Below are 20,986 nucleotides of genomic sequence, written 5' to 3'. Positions count from 1 at the left end.
AACATAGTTGAAGAATTTAAAATTCAAGACAAATTGGTTGGACAGACTTATGATGGAGCAAGTGTAATGAGTGGACACGTAAATGGTTTGCAATCCAAAGTCCTCAATGCTTATCCTTTTGCTCTTTTTACACACTGTTATGCTCATGTATTGAATTTAGTATTGCAGCAAGGTCTTTCTGATATTAAAGAAAGTAAATCATTTTTTCAAACTTTAAATGGATTGTCTACATACTTTTCAAAATCTTCCAAAAGAGTATTCGCTTTACAGGAATTTGTGACAAAAAGACTTCCCTCTGTAGCACCCACAAGGTGGAATTTTACATCTCGTTTAAGTAGCACAGTACAACAATACAGAAGTCAATTTACATATTTTTTTTCGACATGTTATAGAAAATTGTGAATTATGGGACACAGATACTGTTATAAAAGCACGAGGGTTTTTAGGCTTTTTAGAGGATTTTCAAACAATTAAACTTCTTCAATTTTTTTCAAAACTGTTTGGAATAACTGATGTTTTGTATAACATTCTTCAATCTAAATCTTCGGACGTTTTATATTGTTGTAAAAAAATTAATGATGTTTTGCAGCAACTGAAATACGAAAGGTATAATAATTTTGAAATGTTATGGAATAATTATTTAAATGAAAAAAATGATGATCATGATCGTAGGCCACAAAGATTAAAAAATTATTCAGAAGTAGAAGATAAAACTTCATTTCGTCAATTATATTTCAAAATAGTTGATAGCATAATCGCACAAGTCGAATGTAGATATTCTTCACTTTCCAAATTAGAATATTTCCACCTTCTTTGTAATGATAAATATGACGAATATAAAGAAAATTTTCCAAATGTTTTAATTAATAAATTAAAAGATTTTTATGGATCACTGTTTGATTATATTCGATTGAAAAACGAACTCATTGTGCTATATTCCAGCTCTGAATTTTCAGAGAAACCTGTTCATGAATTAATACAATTCATGACAAAAAATAACCTCGAATCTGGTTTTAAAGAGGTGTTTAAGCTGGGAGAATTAATATTAACGATACCAAGCAGTACAGCTTCAGCAGAACGGTCTTTTTCGGCGCTGAAAAGAATAAAAACTTGCTATAGAGGTACGCAAGGTCAAGATAGATTATGTGGCCTTAGCTTAATTTCAATAGAAAAAAAGTTATTGGTGGAATTAAAACAGAAAGACACATTCTATGCAGACGTGATTGAAAAGTTTATGTCTCAGAAACGTCGCATTGAACTTATGTATAAATAACTAATAAATTAAACATTTTTGTAATGCAAAACGAGTATTTTTTTTTAATTGCTAATTTTATACCCTACGCCCTACGGCATACACAGCACACCCGGTATTAACACCCACCGTCCGCCACTGTAATACACTAATACTGCCGCTCGCTCACTGCACATGCGCGCGCGTCTTGTTCACTCTCTTACGATCTAGTTCGTTCGCGAACTACACAAGACAGTTCGTTCGCGAACTACACAAGAATTTCATTAGTTTGTGACCGAATGAATGAGAGTGACGTTAACCGAACGATAAATAAATTTTAAAATAATAAGACACTGTCGTTATCAGGTAGCTTATGCTTCTAATGTATAATAACAATTACTATTAACAATTAATTCATTTCTTTAATATACTTTAAAAATAGTTTACGTATAGGGCTAAATTATCCAAATTGATATTTTTACACAGTAATATGTAATATTTTTTTTCCTTTGTATTTTTTTTTATACATACGATCTCACTCAAACAAGTCATTATGTTTAATTGTTAGGTAACAACTTTATAAGTGTAAGTGATATTTTTTATAAGAACTAACCAGTACCTAATAGTAATATAATTGTTGATTATTTCTAAAAAAATATAAAAAATTTGATTATTTTTGTTTTCTTTTTTGCGTCGTGTGTTATTCTTTCATCGAGCCAAAGCGAGCGAACGATCTGCCTTTCACTGATTCGAGCTGGGAGCTGACGTACTAGTTCGTTTAGGAGCGGCGAACTAAACTGAGCGATCTCAGTTGCGAACTACTATGCCCAAGCCTAATGACTAGTAGTCCGTTTATCCAAAGTCTCTAGAAATGATATATTAGACAAGCCGATGTATCGTTATGGCCAAATATGTAGTTACTAGTTGAACGAGAATCGACCGAAACGTCAAAGAGATGTGGGGGCGGTGTTTGAGGTTAGGTAATGTGGGGACGAAAGTGGGGCGAAGGAGCTGGAGTTTCCTGTCGAGCAAGTATGGGTGCGAAGAGGCGTGGTCGAAGCGAGCGGTGGGTGAAGAGAGCGGGGCGGGCGGGTGGGCGGAGCGGCCGGACGAGCTGTACTCGCGGCTGGAACATCGCGCCGCCCAGCAGCAGCCCATCAGCCTCGTGGACGTGGACCTGTTCCTGAGGTGTGCGCGCGCCGACCAGCTGGGCGAAGTGCGCGACATTCTGCACAAGACGCGCTCCTCCGCCCTCGCCCACCTCGCGCTGCCCTCCACCAACTACGCCGCCGTCCGCCTCTTCGACGAAGCCGGCGCCGACGCCTTGCCCGACCTGCTGCAGATGCTCGACGACCGCCTCAACTACGGCCTCTTCCTAGACCGCTTCACCGCCAACATCCTCTTCGACAAAATGCTCGAGCGGCGAGACTACTCGGTGGCTTCCAAGCTAGCCGGTTTTCTCATGCTCCAAGAAAACTTCGAGGGGCCCATCACTGAACAGTTTGCTCTTTATTCCGCGTACAAATTCCTCGAGCTTCCTCTACCCGCCAAAGAACCCGTAGTCGAAGAGCCGACCAAGGCCCCCGTCAAAAAGAAAAAAGTAGAAGAAATTAAAATTAGAGTCGCTTTCCTGCGAAATCCCTTCTTTGACGATCATTTCGATTTAACTGACGACAGAATGATTGCGGGAAAGACGTTAGCCATGATCACGTCCAAGAGAGACGATCCTACCAGTTGTGACTGTAATCTCTTAGGTTGGGTTTTTTATAAAAAATTCGACAAAGCCATGAGCGCTGCTCAAAGATTAGCTAAAAAAGGAGAAATATACAAAGACACACTCGATCGATTAGAATACGTTGTAGAAAACTACGATGAAAATGACGCCCAAGGTACACAAATGCTGGGCGATATATTATCGATAATAAAAAATATTCCAGTCAACAATAAGAGCATAGAAGACGAAATCACTACAGCTTTAAAAAAAACCATCGAGGAGCACGAACAAAATGAAATCAGTGAACATATTCAGGTATATATAATATATATTCGCTGAAAATGAGCGACATATTAAAAAGCTTGTAAAGAATACATGTACATATTTATTTCAATTTATTATTACACTACATTTTTTTTTTTTCAGACTTTAAAGTCATGGGACACTTTAAGGAGTGAAAAATTACAGGAACAAATGCAACGACTTGAAGTCATGAAAAGAGCAGCAGAAAAAGCATCTAGAGAAAAAATAATACAAGAGATTGACGAAAAAATTTGGTTCTTTGATAATGAGGAAGAAGTTGATCTTAAAATTCAAAATAAAAAGGAAGTACTACGAGAAGAACCACGCATATATAAAAAAAAGAAAGCATTCTCCAAGTCTGATACTAATTATATTCCACCTGAAATATCTCGGAGATAGTAAAAAAATATATATATATTTAGTTACATGCACTTTCATAACATAGAAAATAGTGATAGATTAAATATGTATAACGTAAAATAATGTCAAAATTATATAAAATAACAAAATATTTTAAGTTTATTTATTTTCTAATTCGGTTTTTGAAAAACTCATTAAATCAGAAGTTGCTCTTTCTAAATTTTCTTTTGTATTTTTGCGCTCTGCAGTTTCCACATTCTTTTCAAGAACAACAACATCTCTTGTAAATATTCCAATTTCTTTTACCATATTGCACAATTCATTACATTCAGTATGAACATTAGCAATTAACTTATAAGTTTTTCTGGCGAATTCATCTTTTTTGGCGTCCTATAACGAATAATCAAAATATAAATTTCATATCGACAGTAAAGTAGCATATGATAATAATCGAAATAAACAGATACCCACAACTTTATTTTACATAATTATAAAAAATAATACAGAAAACATAGAAAATTAATTTTATGAAATTATACATCCCATTATGCAATAAAATTACCTTAAAAATCATCTCATCGGCGACAACAAAAGACCTATCTAGGACTCCATTGATTCTATTGATATCTTTTTGAATAGAATTTACATTAGTTATTATATTGCTTGTATCTGACTTGATTCTCGTCAGGCGGTCTATTGTTTCAGTTACATCATTAGCACAAATCAATCTAAAAATTGGTGGTTATTTAAAAATGCTATGATGAAAATGTTCTTATATAAAAAATATTAAATATACCTTTCTTTATCAGGAGACATTATTAAGTGTGATTGATTCCTTTTCACTTTTTTCAACTTTTGCGCTTTTTTTTTTATTCTATTTTCTAAGGCTTCAACTTCATTATCCTTCACCTGTAAAACATAATATAACATATGAGAAAAATGATCAACTCAGTTATTTAAATGTTAAGACAAATGAAATATAAACGGTATAAATAAAAGGACCAATAGTTTATTAATTAAATTATGCATGGAAATAAATCGTTGCTTCTTTTGATTATAAACATTCAAAAGGTTGAACTGCAAAACTTTTTTTTTAGAGTTTTAATTGTTTTCTTAAATACCACAAATATAAATTATACATGTAAATAATGAAAATACTCTTGATATTAAAATTTTTTCGTAAAAATACATAAATATACCTCCAATTTTTGGGCGGCTACGATTTCTTCATATTCTGCGATGACCTTTTTTTCAGCGTTTATTTTGTCTTTGACGCTACGCATACTGTGAGTCAATTTATCTTCTAATATTTTAATTTTTTCACCACTTGTTTCATCACTCAAAAATAATGCATTGAATATAATATTTCTTTCATTCTTATCATACAACATGTCAATATTAACATTTTCGATATCCATAGCTTCTACTGAATTTTCTTTTGAGACTTCTTCAATCTCTTTAGGGGTTTCTTCTTCCATCTTATCTTGATATGAACTTAGAGTATGAAAATTAAAACCACCTTTGGATCTAATTTTCTTCAGTATAATATCAGCTTGAATCAACGATTCGGGACTATTTATTGAGTCATGAATTAAATCACAACTGCCATTTGGTACATTTTTTTCCCAATAATCTACAAAAGCTTTAGAAGACAAAATATTCCCATTAATTTTATATTTTCAAATTTAGCGATTGAACTGTGCAGCCAAATAAAAAATACTTTTCACAACTGCAAGATACAAAAAACACTCAATATAATCATGAATTATTATTATTATGATTATGAAGTCTTAATTAACTATATGTACAGATATATTTTCTTCCAGGAGATATATTGTATACAGAATAATATTGATTGAATCTGGTGTTTTGTGTTAAAATTAATTTACAGTTCAGATTATCCATGCACTATCATTAACCCGGATAATTGAGAATACACTGTATGTACATATATTCCATTAAAAATATATTTTGAGAAATTGTAACATGTAAATGTATCTTTAATTGGCCACTCGTTCTAGTCGATTAAAAATTCTATACCATCAGTCAAATTCGTAGTTTCTCTTGTGATTTTAAAAGGTATTGTTTGGAATGGTTCGGTAAAACAACATCCATCTCGAGTCCAAGTTCCATCTGAATGTACGTTAAAACCTTTTGGTCTACAATATAACGGAATCCACGGTTTATCTAGTTCTTCTCGTATTTTTTGTGACACTTTTTGCATGAGAGAAAGATCTCTCAAATCGAAAGCAACCTGAGTTTTACATTCGATCGATAGCTTATTTAGCAAAAATGTCAAAACGGCTCGTAAATCGTGTTCATTAGGATATATAAAAAGGTCGTATCCCAATTCACCTTCATAGCCCAAATCCTATAAATGAATTGTTTTCATACAATATTTTTAAAATACTTCGATTGTTTGTATAAGCAATATTTACCTTGCAAGTAGCCGCTAATTTTGATGCTAAAAGCACTTGATCGCCTTTGCTTTCAGGTATTGGAGTGTCTTCATCTTCGTTATTGATTTTGTCTAGACATTTTTGGGCAATTGGTAAAGCGAAGTTGTGTGGCAGTTTATTTAAATTATTAATCTTATCGGGTAACGCACTAAATGAAGACAAAAATCAAAGTTATTTCTTTACAAACTTGTATGCGGTCAAAATAATAAATATCTGCGGATATGCTTAGTTACCATCCTATTTCAATTAATTTTGAAAATAATAACGAATCCGAATCCTCCATGTTTGATTTGTTGTTGTTTTTTTAATCTATCGGTGTAGTAATTCGTAGAGAAATAAAGATATCCCGCAGTGATACCGATCAAACGTCAAATGTAAAGTGTCAAACACTTTGGCCGTGATACTAATATTAACGGCCAACAACAACAATTTCACGCAGCTTATATTCAGACTTAAGAAAACCGTTTTCACTAGGGCATATTACACTGTAGGAATCTCGTCGTCGTCATCGTCATCGAAACCTTCGAGAATATTCCGCAACAACAAAATACATCGAGCGGAACAGCATCAAGCATTCCAGAAAATTCGACGCCTCGACGAAAGCAAATTCCTTTCGTACGCATCAATAACCACTTCCACCAAGCATTCCAGAAACACTATAAAAGGAGGTACAACCCAAACAACGCCAGTCGACCCACAGCAGCAAGCGTCGACATACAGCTCCTGACCAGCCACCACTACACTACGCGGACTTGGAAGATCAACCAGCCGGACGAGCCAGCAACACACTGCCGTATCCAGAGACCTTCCGAACATGATCATCCAACAGCGCTGTCAACACACATCGCTACCCCGCCTACATTGGTACTACCCCGAAGTGATCTACGCAACCTTCTGATCATCCAACAGCGCGGTCAACACACATGTACCCCGCCTACATTGGTGACCCCATCTTTGAACTACGCAGCCTTCATAGCAGTCAACAGCGCAGTCAACATCGCAGCCCACAGCGCAGCCTACATAGCAGCCTACATCGCAGCCTACATAGCAGCCCACATCGCAGCCTACATAGCAGCCCACATCGCAGCCTACAGAGCAGCCTGCACAACAGCACCGTCCAGACCGACACAAACCTTCACTACCATTGTAACGACCGAAACAGTAACATGGTGTGAAAGTACATATGGACCAGCTACCAACACAACCCGCTGTTGAGTCAACCCACTCCAGCACAACCGGTGAAACAAATCGCCACTAAGCCAACTAGCTCCAACACAACACAGCCGCTGTCGAGACAACTAACTCCAGCACAACCAGCAAAACAGTCACGCGAATGACTCCACGCAGAACACAGCAGCCTGCACAACAGCACCATCCAAGCCATCACAAACCTTCACTACCAACGCAGCTCGCCCAAAATAAGCAACCTGGTAGAGAACAAGACTTGGACCGGCATGCAACACAAGACCCGCTGTTGAGACAACTTTCTCCAGCACAACCGGACGAACAACGACGCCATCGAGTCAATAGACTCCAACACATCAAGATTCCCACAAAATCACACACATCGCTAACACTCACCGGAGAGCCATGTAGGAATCTCGTCGTCGTCATCGTCATCGAAACCTTCGAGAATATTCCGCAACAACAAAATACATCGAGCGGAACAGCATCAAGCATTCCAGAAAATTCGACGCCTCGACGAAAGCAAATTCCTTTCGTACGCATCAATAACCACTTCCACCAAGCATTCCAGAAACACTATAAAAGGAGGTACAACCCAAACAACGCCAGTCGACCCACAGCAGCAAGAGTCGACCCACAGCAGCAAGCGTCGACATACAGCTCCTGACCAGCCACCACTACACTACGCGGACTTGGAAGATCAACCAGCCGGACGAGCCAGCAACACACTGCCGTATCCAGAGACCTTCCGAACATAGCCGAACACCGAGCCAGCAACACACTGCCGCATCCAGAGACCTTCTGAACATAGCTGAATGCCGAGCCAGCGACACTCTACCATATCCAGAGACCGCTGAACGACATACTTTTACAAACAATTAACCATACTTGTGTATACGTGTTACTACCAAATAAATACCACATTCAACATATAGTTGTATTAATACCGAACACAGACGAATCTGTCTACAATACATGGCGGACTGGTGGTGAAGAAGACCTTCACAATAAGACTAGTTCCCATAACACTATCAATATTATCACATGATCCATGCTTATCGTCATCCGTATTTTATTTTGTTAATTATTTTTTTATTTTAATTTATACCAGGAAGGCCTAAAAGGTAACTAGAATGCGCTTTCCTGGCCAGAAACATTTGATACAAATATTATAAGTATAAAGGTCTGTTCATACTTAACAGCACTGCACGACTTCAGCACTGCACGACTTCAGCACTGCATGACTTCAGCACTGCACGACTCCGTTTCAAATATGTCATTTTATTACATTTCTATTCATATCTACCTACACGTCGCGGTCACGTCACGTTCACAGCACTTTGGCCGAGTGCAAGGCAAAATCGGCTTACTTATACATTACAGGCCATGACGATACGGCGCAATATTGCTTACGTCGTATTGTCGAGTACTTACAATATGAATGCATACACGGGCATTCGTAGCTACGCTTCAGAATACAAGTAAGCAAAAATGTTTTGGCGTTTATCGAACGACAAATTATGTATAATCGCGTTGTTGTTGGAAGAAGAAGCTCAAGAAGGCAATAAAAAAGCACAGAGGCGTTTTGATGTGCATCCCATGTTAAAAAATAGAAAAACCGAAGCAGACTTTTGGACACTGTATAAGAAGCTTGTGGATGATGGACAAATTTTTTTTAAATATTTCCGTAAAAAAATTTTAAATATTTTTTTATAGATAGATAAAATAATTTTATAATAGATAAATTGGCAAATTTTGATAGGAAACGATCGACCTGGAGTCATAAACCCAAGGTCCGGCCAGCAGAAACCTGTGGGATTAAACCAGAATTTTTTTTTTTTTTTTTTTTTTTTATTTCATACCAGGAAGGCATTACAGGTAAACCCCAATGCGCCTTCCTGGCCAAATTACAAACAATACAGCATTTTTTATTATATAAGTCGCTAAATTACGAGACACTGACTTAAACTCGACAATTAACGAGACATCGATGAATTGTACATACATTTTTTTTATTGTAATATTTGTAATATAGAATTGATAGTGTAATAGGTTAGTATCGTGATAATGAGTAGGGAATCCGGATTGTTTAGAAATCCGTGATCCCGATCCATATTGTAGTGTAATACGCTCCATTTAAAGAATATGGTATTTTCTGTTTGGAAATTAAAGTAAAAAGGGAAAATCAACAGTAAACGTCTAATTTTTACACCTCCACCTAGGGTTCGGTCGAAATTAAACAAATTTTACCTTCGTAACACAAATTTTTAAGAATATAATATGTCTTGAATATTTTAAAAATATAATTCGAATCCAACGATAGGTTAAAAATATTATTAAGGCATTGGGAAAGCTTTGATACTTTTCATTTTTTACATGAAGATTAAAACCTATTGAGTCTAATTCTTGTGATTTATAATATTTAATCGTATGAGTTCCCCGGGCCCAAAAACTTAAGAAACTAATAACCAGAGGTTTTGCTTTTGTGCTTACACGGCAGCCCGGCATATATAATATTTATCTAACATCAAAGAAAATCAGCTTATTTTGATCAATTTTCCTGTTAAAAAACCATCTGGTTATAGTTAACTCAATGTGTTGTTCTTCCTCTGTGCTTAAGAGATTATTTAGGCATTTTTAAACACTGATAAGGAAAAGACTTCCACCTAAAATTATTATTTGATTTAGGAATCCCATCTTTTAAAATCCTCCTTAAAAACGTTTCAAGTGTTTTTTCATAGTTTGTGACACGACACTATTAAGTTCAAGTTTAATACGCTGGTTAAGTATGTATGTATATTATAAAGTCAGGAAGACTGTGTTTAATATGTTGTTTTAGCTTTTGAATAATATAATTGAGTCCTAATTTATAAAATAAGATCCTATTCCAATGGCTAATCAGATCCATCCATAATTCTTCATTATTTCACATTAATCCCTGTTCAACCAACTGTTCCTGTAATTCCTATTTATATAGATCTTGCTCTTCTTTTAACAATATTCCCCCTTATCAAATTGATCCTTTTTGTTATTCCTTTTCTTGCTTTAAATTTCTATTGCTGGATCATTTTTCTTAGTAATACATATGTACACGTACACCATTATTCAATGCTTTTCTTTTTTGTTTTAAGTTTTATTTTTTTCATTGTTTTTATTAATCTTGAGAAACATTTTTGGTGTCAATGTAATATACATACATACGTTTTATTGCTGTTTGCTTCTATTTTTTTAAATAAATAAATAGAATAGCCACCTTTTATCAACAAACTTCAAGCTGAAAACAACAAAATATTTGCCGATGTTTGGATTTTTTCCAATTGGTTAACACTGAACTGGACAATTGTCTCAACTTTCATTTAGTATTTAGAGTAGTCATTGTAAATAAATAATTTATTTTTATATTTACATTCGTCTATAATATAATACTAGTATATTTTGTTACATAAAATTATACATATAATTTTGTATAACCTACTTATGTACAGATATTTACAAACTTCGGACATTATAATATCCATAGTTAATCTTTCATTTTAGATAGCACATGATGAATCTGTTGATCAATATTCTTTTCCCTTGCATTTGATCGAACCAATTCCAAATAAGCAGCATTTTTGGCAGACTCTGTGTCAGTGCCTGTTTTATACTCTTGAAATAAATGCCTAAAATTCATCATCTGATGATTAATATTACATATTACAATAATGTGAAAGTGAGATAAGTAAAACACTAACCATAAAGTGAGCGAGTATACAATTACAATCAAAGATATAAAAGTCAATATAACAACGACAATTACATATTTAGAGTTGTGCGTTTCTCCATATTGTGTTTTATGACGATTTGCATAAAATGAAGGATCTTTCCAAGCTCTGAAAATTAATAAGAAAAACAAAAATTGACCATCACAATAGCCTAAATATAACGCCACGTTTTACTACTTAAAATATTTTGAGAAGTCTAACTGAGTACAGTTGCAGTTTTGTTATCATTCAGGTTTTTATATTTTTAAAAGTTTTTACTTCTAATATAATATACTTAATTAATGCGTTAAAAAATAAATTAATTTTGCCATTTTACCTTTTTACAGGATCATCATATTCGTGAGCATAATAAGTACTATATACATTTTGAGTTGTGTGAACTGTGTATGAAGATTCGGTATTGGAAAAATTTAGATCATACTCAGCACGGCGATTTCGATTGCTGAGGACTTTGTACGCTTCGAGTATTTGTAGATACTTAGCATGAGAATCTCTATTATTTGATTTATCTGGATGGAACTACATACATATATAAACAGTAAATAAATTCTTTTGATTAATAGTATTTTTTTTGTGTATTCGAATTGTCTATTTAATGAATATTTGAGACTAACTTTTTTTGATAGTCCAATAAACGAATTGCGCACATCTTTGGTGGTGCAGTCTTTTTTCAAACTGAGAACATCGTAATGGCTTTCATACAAACATCTGGAATAAATTTCAGACACAGTTACTAAGCGTAAATTGAAAAAGCACGGCGCATTTGTGATGATTTCTTTGAGTGATAATTTATTTGGACATTTGTCAAGTATTTATGACGTAAATGAGAATTTATGAAATGTACACATTTATAGTGAACAAAAAAAATGGGAACCTTGTTTGTATGAAATTGCAGTTTTTTCCTTGAAATCGAAACAATAATTTAAATGACAACATACTAGGAATATATATTTTGACAGATTGTGTGCCTGACAGTTCCACATTAATATAATGTCAGAGTAGCCAACTGTTGCAAAAGTGAAAATAATATTGTCAATGAAAATAGAATATTGTCAATGGCTACGTCCACACTACCGATATCTACACCCGATATTTTTGAATTTTCCATATCCAGTTCCCATATTGCAACCTATGGTTGCTATTTAGGAACTGGTTATGGAAAAATTCGTAAATATCGGGTGTAGATATCGGTAGTGTGGACGTAGCCAATGAAAATAAATACAGTCAACCCTCTTACATTACGCTACACCTGTTCCGCAAGAAAACAGTATAGAAGTTATGGGAACTAGTCTTATTGTGAAGGTCTTCTTCACCACCAGTCCGCCATGTATTGTAGACAGATTCGTCTGTGTTCGGTATTAATACAACTATATGTTGAATGTGGTATTTATTTGGTAGTAACACGTATACACAAGTATGGTTAATTGTTGGTAAAAGTATGTCGTTCAGAGGTCTCTGGATGTGGTAGAGTGTCGCTGGCTCGGCATTCGGCTATGTCCGGCTAGTCTCTGGATACGGTAGAGTGTCGCTGGCTCGGCATTCGGCTATGTTCAGCAAGTCTCTGAATACGGCAGTGTGTTGCTGGCTCGTTGTTCGGCTATGTTCGGCTAGTCTCTGGATACGGTAGAGTGTCGCTGGCTCGGCATTCGGCTATGTTCAGCAAGTCTCTGGATACGGCAGTGTGTTGCTGGCTCGGTCGGCTGGTTGATCTTCCAAGTCCGTGTAGTGAAGTGGTGGCTGGTCAGGAGCTGGATGTCGACTGGTCTGCTGCTGTGTGTCGACGCTTGCTGCTGTGGGTCGACTCTTGCTGCTGTGGGTCGACTCTTGCTGCTGTGGGTCGACTGGCGTTGTTTGGGTTGTACCTCCTTTTATAGTGTTTCTGGAATCGCCTGACCGATGGTGGTGGTTTGTTGATGCGTAAGAAAGGAATGCACTTTTGTCGAGGCGTAGAATTTTCTGGAACGCTTGATGGAAGTGGTTATTGATGCGTGCAAGCATTTAGTTGTTGATGCGTACAAGAGGAATTTGCTTTCGTCGAGGCGTAGTATTTTCTGGAATGCTTGATGAAAGTGGTCGTACGAGCTTTTAGTTGTTGATGCGTACAAGAGGAATTTGCTTTCGTCGAGGCGTAGTATTTTCTGGAATGCTTGATGCTGTTCCGCTCGATGTATTTTGTTGTTGCGGAATATTCTCGAAGGTTTCGATGACGATGACGACGACGAGATTCCTACAAAGTAAAAAAGGAAAATAAAAATAATGAAATTGGAATTAAATATATAATCAATATCTATATATATAAAAATTAATGTCTGTGTGTCTCGAATAGACTGCTAAACCACCGAACCGATTACGATGAAACTTTCAGGATTTCTTGTGTGCATGTCCGGGAAGATTACTGTGAAAAAAAAACTGGGAAAAACGGAAACGGGAAAAACTGGAATGAGTGTCATTGCAACGCAATAATTTCAAATGTGTTCGCTACCTGCGTTTTTCCGACAAATGGGAACGGGAACGGGAATTGCATGCGTTATTATGGCATTGCAACGCATGCCGGGGTTCAGCTAGTATGTATATAAAAATGAATGTCTATTTGTGTGTCTCGAATAGGCATAAACGATTGTGATGGAAATTTCAGGATTTGTTGTATGCATATCCGGGAAGATGACTGTGAAAAAAAAGGGAATGAGTGTCATTGCAACGCTACAATTTCAAATGTTTTCGCGTCACGACCAACTTTTTTTTTGCGTTTTTCCGACAAATGACGGAACGGAAACGGGAATTGCATGCGTTATTGTGGCATTGCAGCGCATCCCGGGTTCAGCTAGTTTAGTTCTTAGCGAATGTTAAATGCCCGAAAAAGGCGTGGTCAGGGGCGTTATCATGGATGGAGTCAACGAATCCCCCCTCATACCCCCCAGTTCGAAAATTGATTAATTAATTCGAAAAATATTTTCCATTCTCTTAGAAGTACACGTAAAGGAAAGAGATGGGTACGATAACGAGAAAAATACTATGTGTCGTATTTAAACTACGCATTCAACATTCGAAATTTGTTGTGAATGTATCCGGATCGCAGAATAGTAGAAGAGATAAATAACCGATTTGAGCTCCTCAGGTGACGATTTGGAAAGTACTGCGTGGGACAGGGAGGGCTGGCTCGACCTTTTCCCTTGAAAAGCTCGACGAAGAAGAGCGCGTTTGGGTGGATTAGCGCCCAGGAAGTTACGTCCAGGGAGAGGGGGTTTGGGGTTGCTAGATTAAACACTGACATGGCTGCCAACTGAAGGGACGGTGTGGAGAACGTAGTGTTACAACCTTTCTACATATTCACTCTTTTTTTTATTAATTATTATCTTATTTTCTAACTTTTTTACAAGCCTTTTCTGTGTTTGCCTTCGCTCGTTCGTCTGACAACATTTGGATTTGATGTCCCACATTCTTCCGGTCGTTTTGAAACTTTGCCATTTTGCGGGGTTTGGTCAACAATATATATTCAAATCAAATCCGCTCCTACGATGGTGAAAAATAGTCGTAATAGACAAGTTTAAAAAATACTACAATATTGACCATCTTGTTTATTAATTATCTTGCCTTTTTGTCCAACCGATCCAGTGCGCTATAGGAAGCTCAATTGTATTATCAAATAACTGAATATTATACTATTTTGGAATGTACTTTCACTGAAATTTTAGCGTTGCATACATTTTTTTGCACAACGCCTTTGTAATGTAATCAAGCCAATGTGAGGAGTGGGCATAGTAATGCCCACATAGTGTGCATACTTATATTCCTCAAATATATAGATAAAGTCGTGAGTTACACATTTAATTTTTTATCTTGTATAAACGTATTTTTTTAAAACAATTTTGTAGAATTAATTGTGATGATGACGATGAATTTTCATTCAAATAAACCGTGTTTAAAAAAAGTCCTTTCAATTTTTGTACATCCAGACTCCTATTAAATATTGTACTCTGAACAAGCAATGGAACTGTAACAAGCATTTTGATATCAGAGCAGGGTAATTAGAACGTTGATTTACTCGTATCTCCCGTTAAAAGTTTTGGTGGAAAAATAAAAGACAAATTTTGTCTAACCAATCGTAAATGGCAAGTCTCTGTATAAAGAATTGATATATTTTTAAGAAAAATGATAAAACAAGTTTGGATTTCACAAATTCCTAAGACAGTCACTGAAGAATATTACAATTTAAGGATTTTAAATGATACTTACATATGTATGTATGTATATCTATATTCGGAATACATATGTATTTCAACACTTTTTAGGCTGTTATGTTTTTTTTTATATTCGAGAACAAAATAATAGTAAAATTGGCAAGACAAGTTCTTACAACTGGTAAAAATAAATGGTGCAAAAACTTTCATGTATCAAAGATGTTTCAAGAATTTAAGAACATTATGATCGTATTCAAAGGTTGATAGAAAAGATCATTACATGTAAACAATATTAGAAAATTCAACTATTATAACTCTATCAACCTTCAATGTTAGGTACTATGTACATACATACATATGTATTCTTACTTGAGCCATCTTATACATATATTTGCTTAGATAAACATTTATTTAATTCATATATAAAATATTATGAACAACATTTGGATCAATGAGAAAATATGTACGTAGTTGTGAACCTTTTTACATAAATAAAATTTTTTTAATTTAGTACACATCAGAAAGATTTTTGCATTATTTTCTATTTCAATTTCTAGCAAATAAACATTCGATTATTAAAACTATAATTGCTTAATATATAAAGTTACTGCGAGCTTTTCCATTTTAATGATGGCACATCGTGATGGTAAAAATTGCATTCAACTTTATTAACACAGTATTTTCCAAATCTACATAGTTTTGGATGATACCAATGACACGTGGGATTTATGCAGTTAGGATAGAACTTGCATATCGCTGGCAATGATGCAGCTGATATGGTTTTGTAGTTTGTTGCCGCAACGACACGGGAGGCTGAAATAAATAAAGCGAAATTTTATTTTAATACTAAGAAAACAGTATGAAGTAGCTACATAATCCAAACGACAATACCATCTATCAATTTTACATACAATATATTGTATTGCAATTTGTTATATAGAGGAAAATTTTCTACTCACCCACAACCGGCGACATCAATGTATTTTGAATAGGTAAACTGGTTTTAATTCTTTCACTGTGTGAATAGGGACAGTCTCTTCGAACACAAGTGGAGTTGAACTTGCAAGGTGGATGAACATATACGCATTTGCTGCCATAAGTGCAGTTTGGAAAAGCTCTACATACTGTATTTTGTTTGGTAACAGGTGTGGTTTGTAGAGGAGGGTGATAAAATTCACACGAATCTCCTAATCTACAGTCTGGGAAAAACCGACATCTTGATTCTCTAATTCCAGTGCTAATAGTAGAAGCATTTCGTTGCCTGTCTGGTGGCACTAAAATACAGGTACATACGTGAATTATACATAAAATATATGTGGATATGAATTCATATACTTAAATTAAAATAAAACCAACTCACGTGATGGCAACAAGTCATATTTATTTGTAGTTATAGGTCGATCTTCTTTTGAGCCATCATTTTTCTTTACAACTATTTTACAAATTTTGGTATCATCTTTGTTAAAAATAATTGGCGATGCTTTACGTTTTTTCTGTTGAACGTTTTCGTCATCATTGGACAGAGTTTCAGGCGAATTTGTTGAAATCATGTTTTTTTCGCAATCCACGACTTTGTTCGCGTTCGGTTCTGGATTGGTGATTTTTTTACTGCTGCTTTTCACAGTTTTACTATCATTAGTGTCATTAAAAGTAATGATAATATTTTGTTTGATACTCTTTTTTTCATTATCATTATCATTAGTGATATTTGTATTATTTCCTGGAGGTTTTTCAATGTTTGCTTCTACTTCAGGCTTATTTGCAATTTCAGTGTCTTGATCTATCATTTTTAATTTTTTCTCTAAGAATACATTTGGATCAAGACCGTCGAGAGTGACAACAAACTGCGGATCTTTTTCATATTCATGAGTAGATTCAGTTGATGGATTCCTAATGTATGAATATATCGATAAAAATTAAGTAGTTGTAAAATGCAAAATATTAATGAAAAAATTGTATACGCACACATTTTTTGATAAAGTTGGAGCATCATCTAAGGCTCTCTTTCTAGTTGTAGAAGTAATATGAGTTGGAATATAATCTGGGACTTTCGGTTTGTCAGTTTTATTACCGAGTGGTTTTGGTACATATTCACTAGAATGGTCAATAGCTAACCGACTCTCATTGTCACTTTCTAAATCTCCTAAGCTTTCTGGATCCATATCGATTTCAAAGTCGGAGTTTGAATCTTGGGTTTCATGACATTTTGAGGTTGGAATATTACTGCTAGGAACTTCTATAATAATTTTTTGATGATTCAAATTTCTCCTCATTGGCAATACTAGAGCTTTCTTCTTAGAAATCAATTCAGTATCAACCTTTGGAGGCATCTAAAATTTTTAACATTTAGCATTAGAAAATAGTTTAGAATACATTTTAATATGAAACTTTTCTTGGTATTGAAATATATAAATCGAAACATGTTTAAAGGTTTTATAAAGGTATGCAAAAATCCCACAGTAATCCGTGCACTAGTAAACCGATGAGAAAATAGTAGACTTTTCTATATTTCAATGCATTTCGTCCAACTCAACGAGAACTTCATTTCAATGTAAAATTTTAACCGCACAAAACAATTTTCCGATCATATAATACATGTAAAAGTGGGGATTGCTGTATATCATAGTAATAATTTATAAAAAGTATTTATTATAAAGATATTTTTATGGAATTTTTTTTTATTAGATTCATCAATCCACACAAAAGTAAACTAATAAAAAATTCCATAATAAAATTACATTTAGAATAGATTTATGGGCATCTGCCATCGCTCGAAGTAAAAGTTGGGGAGCTGCAGATATGCCTTGAGGTTGAGGTCTTGGTGGAGCTCTGACAACACTGGCTACAGCCACTGTAATATTATTCTTAATAGGCTCATTTTGCATCGGTACTACTCTGAAAACGAGTAACACAAATTAAATATTATGTAAATCAAATTAATACAAAAATAAGCAATCAAGAAGGCAGACCTTGATCCTAGTCGTTTTTTAGTAGTATCATTATTTTTAGAAGTTTTATCCTTCATAGTCAGTCGTTCCTTAATTGATATTTTTTCTCGAAAGTTTCCCTCAGAATTTGATTTAGAATCTACTTTTTCAAAATGCATTTTTCCTGAAAGTCTATAAATTCACTTGTTTAAGTGATACCAAAGAAAATAGTGATTTAAACAAAAATAATTGTTAGTAAATATTATACACCCGTCTCTCGATTTATGCAGTACTCAGAGAAGACAAGATTTACTAAGAAATTAATTACATACGAAATTTAATGAATGTACTAATAGTATGTAGATTCATCTATGAGTACAAAATCTAGAGAAGATTTTCAAAATTTAAGCTGTAGCGAAAATGAAATGTTAAAATATATGAAGAGGTATAAATCAGTATTATCTATTTTATTAAACATAGATCCAATGAGATCTTAAAAGTACTTTTGTTCAGTATTAAACATTTTACAATACTAACCAAAAATAAAAAAGAAAATTCACAATGAATGTACCCAAATTCAATAAAACGATGATACCTTATGACTAGAGGTAGGATAGCTAAGGTGCCGCTTATTGTTCAATTGTTGTAAATGCTTTGTAAAAAAGGTTCGGCAAACCTTTAACAATGCATTTACAACATTTGAACAATAAACGGCACCTTGGTTATCCTACCTCTACTTATGACCGTAGTTATAATGAATAAAATAAAATAAAAAATGTGGTTTTATTGGTAGGTGGCAGTAAACATGATTCGAGAGATGGATGTATCCACAATACACTATAAATGTGGGTCACCTGTTCAAAAAGCTGTTGTCCTCATCAAATGTGCCCGCTTTTCCAGATTTATTTTGTTGATAAGGATTAACTAAATTTATTGCTCTTTTGTTAGAGAAGTTTTCATTTTTAGCACCTAAGCGTTCTCTGAGAGGTCTTTTTGGTAAATTTAGTTCGATTTGGGGAAAATCTGATCGGGATGGTTCTGGTGCTTTTATTAGCCCTTTAGCATTCGGTTTCGTAGTGTCATTAATTACTCTCTTCACAAATGATTCCAAAGGTGGAGTGCAAGAGTCATTTTTTGTAACATTGTTCTAAAATTAGACAATAAAAAAAATTTAAATATATCCCATTATTTTTTATAAACTAGGATAATTAAAAGTGAGCATTACTGTGGAATTATCTTCATTTATGCCAATTTCCATTAGTTCTTCAGCCTCAGTTCTTATATTAATAAAATCTTCTCCGTCCGAACCGGATGCGGGAGACTCTATAGACTTTTTTTTAACCTCGGGTAGTTTAAGTTGTAAAATATTTTCTGGTTCATCAATGCTAGACATACTTTTGAATTTCTCTATTTCGGTAATAGATGGTATATCAAAAGCATCGACTTGATTTTTATCAACCGTTTGTATCGACGGGTCAAGGTTGATTTGAGATACAGTCGCTGGATCGATAATGGGAAACCTATTTCTAAGAAGTTTTCGTTTTACTCTATCCTCAGTATCGACTTCATTTTTTTCTGAATTATTTGATTGATTTTGAACCAACGAAATACCATGTGACTTCAAAATTTGACCTGCAAACACGTCTGTTATAGAAGGCGAAGACTCTTTTTCTAAATTCATTAATAAATGAGGAACATTAGGTCTGATTCTTTCAGATTCTTTGGTTTCATCAGGTGATTTTTTACTTTTTTCTTTTTTCGCTTTTTTGGCTTTCAATTTAACTTTTTGTTTTGTTTTAGACTTTTCCTTATCTTTCTTCTTATCCTTTTCTTTATGATCTTTTTTGGCTATAAGCAAAAAATCTCCATGCTTTGACTTAGATTTTTTTTGATCCAAAGTATTAACTGGAATTTCATAAGATATAAATATGATATCCTCATTGAAAATCTATTATAAATATATAAAACGCATAACTATTATAAATGTATTTAAAAAATACCTAATTTGGTGTTAATGGTGACTTCTTGAAGCTTCTGCAGCACTTGATGTAGCCAATTGACAAAAGCTTCTGTATTACTCGAGAGAAACAATTGCAAATCTTCTTCCATTTGTGACCGAGTCCTTTTATTAGCTACCATCACCATCACATAATCAGGCAATTCATCGTCTGAACAAGAAGCGAAAACATCATATTTATTCGATATACAGATACAAAATAAAAAAAAAAATCTTACCAACGTAACAGCCCAGCTCCATGAGTTTAGCTTTGATGGCCGACTATAAAAACATAATAAATTTTACACATACACGATGTTGTTAAATCTATAAGCAAATATCGATCCCAAAGGTAAATATCAATTAATTTGCACTATGTATATTAATGGCTAAGAAAATAGTCATTTATATGGCTGAGAAAATAGTAATTTAAAGAATGAAATAATTGATCTAAACGTTGAGAATATTACGAATGGGTTGTTAAACAATAGCGGCATGACATTTGTATGGAGCTGTCAAATGCAGAAAATGCCGGTGGTTTTAAGCGTTCACTCACCCGCATTTTGAGGCCTACTTCGCTGCCGATCGCCTCCATGATGAAGGCTGCGCCCCCTCGCCTGTGCCCCCTTACAAGTTAATAATCTGTCGTACGTGCGTACGTACAACTCCACGAACGTCGGCTAATACTAGTCGAGCAGTCTCAGTGACCACTCGGCAGACGGACACGACCAGCTGTACTCTACTATTCGGTCCTAATCGCACTTTCTCCGGCCATTTTCTCTCCCTTTTGGACAAACCCACAAATAAAGGTCTGTTCATACCTAGTCAGCACGTACCGACTTCAGCAGGTATCCGGCCGTACGAAAAGT

The 20,986-nt window shown here is 34.8% G+C and overlaps 4 protein-coding genes across 5 annotated transcripts; 1 reads left to right on the top strand and 3 right to left on the bottom strand.

The window, feature by feature from the left end:
* The first annotated feature begins 1,974 nt into the window (after positions 1-1,974).
* On the top strand, positions 1,975-3,825 carry LOC143911612 (uncharacterized). Its single transcript, XM_077430581.1, has 2 exons — positions 1,975-3,260; positions 3,372-3,825. Exons 1-2 carry the CDS (start codon positions 2,187-2,189, stop codon positions 3,645-3,647), a joined length of 1,350 nt encoding a protein of 449 aa, XP_077286707.1. The 5' UTR covers positions 1,975-2,186; the 3' UTR covers positions 3,648-3,825.
* On the bottom strand, positions 3,313-6,478 carry LOC143911611 (coiled-coil domain-containing protein 22 homolog). Its single transcript, XM_077430580.1, has 7 exons — positions 6,301-6,478; positions 6,047-6,215; positions 5,649-5,979; positions 4,808-5,250; positions 4,405-4,517; positions 4,171-4,336; positions 3,313-3,998 (listed from the first exon to the last, which is right to left on the bottom strand). Exons 1-7 carry the CDS (start codon positions 6,348-6,350, stop codon positions 3,768-3,770), a joined length of 1,503 nt encoding a protein of 500 aa, XP_077286706.1. The 5' UTR covers positions 6,351-6,478; the 3' UTR covers positions 3,313-3,767.
* A 3,832-nt stretch (positions 6,479-10,310) lies between these two features.
* Positions 10,311-12,016, bottom strand: LOC143911731 (uncharacterized). Its single transcript, XM_077430745.1, has 5 exons — positions 11,891-12,016; positions 11,631-11,724; positions 11,333-11,535; positions 10,987-11,124; positions 10,311-10,914 (listed from the first exon to the last, which is right to left on the bottom strand). Exons 1-5 carry the CDS (start codon positions 11,950-11,952, stop codon positions 10,773-10,775), a joined length of 639 nt encoding a protein of 212 aa, XP_077286871.1. The 5' UTR covers positions 11,953-12,016; the 3' UTR covers positions 10,311-10,772.
* Positions 12,017-15,105: 3,089 nt separating this feature from the next.
* On the bottom strand, positions 15,106-20,986 carry Nab2 (Nuclear polyadenosine RNA-binding 2). Of its 2 annotated transcripts, XM_077430717.1 has the most exons (12): positions 20,674-20,986; positions 20,357-20,399; positions 20,122-20,289; positions 19,868-20,026; positions 19,347-19,753; positions 18,976-19,268; positions 18,164-18,313; positions 17,933-18,089; positions 17,160-17,524; positions 16,555-17,084; positions 16,154-16,468; positions 15,106-16,007 (listed from the first exon to the last, which is right to left on the bottom strand). In XM_077430717.1, the coding sequence occupies exons 1-12, from the start codon at positions 20,710-20,712 to the stop codon at positions 15,799-15,801; spliced, it is 2,835 nt and encodes a 944-aa protein (XP_077286843.1). In that variant the 5' UTR covers positions 20,713-20,986; the 3' UTR covers positions 15,106-15,798. The 2 variants fall into 2 exon arrangements, with proteins under 2 accessions (XP_077286843.1, XP_077286842.1); XM_077430716.1 differs by having other exon boundaries at positions 19,347-20,026.

Source organism: Arctopsyche grandis, chromosome 5 (genome assembly GCF_051622035.1).
Source record: "Arctopsyche grandis isolate Sample6627 chromosome 5, ASM5162203v2, whole genome shotgun sequence".
NCBI lineage: Eukaryota > Metazoa > Arthropoda > Insecta > Trichoptera > Hydropsychidae > Arctopsyche > Arctopsyche grandis.
The sequence above is the reverse complement of the archived record's forward strand: the minus strand, read 5'-3'. Positions and strand labels throughout refer to the sequence as shown.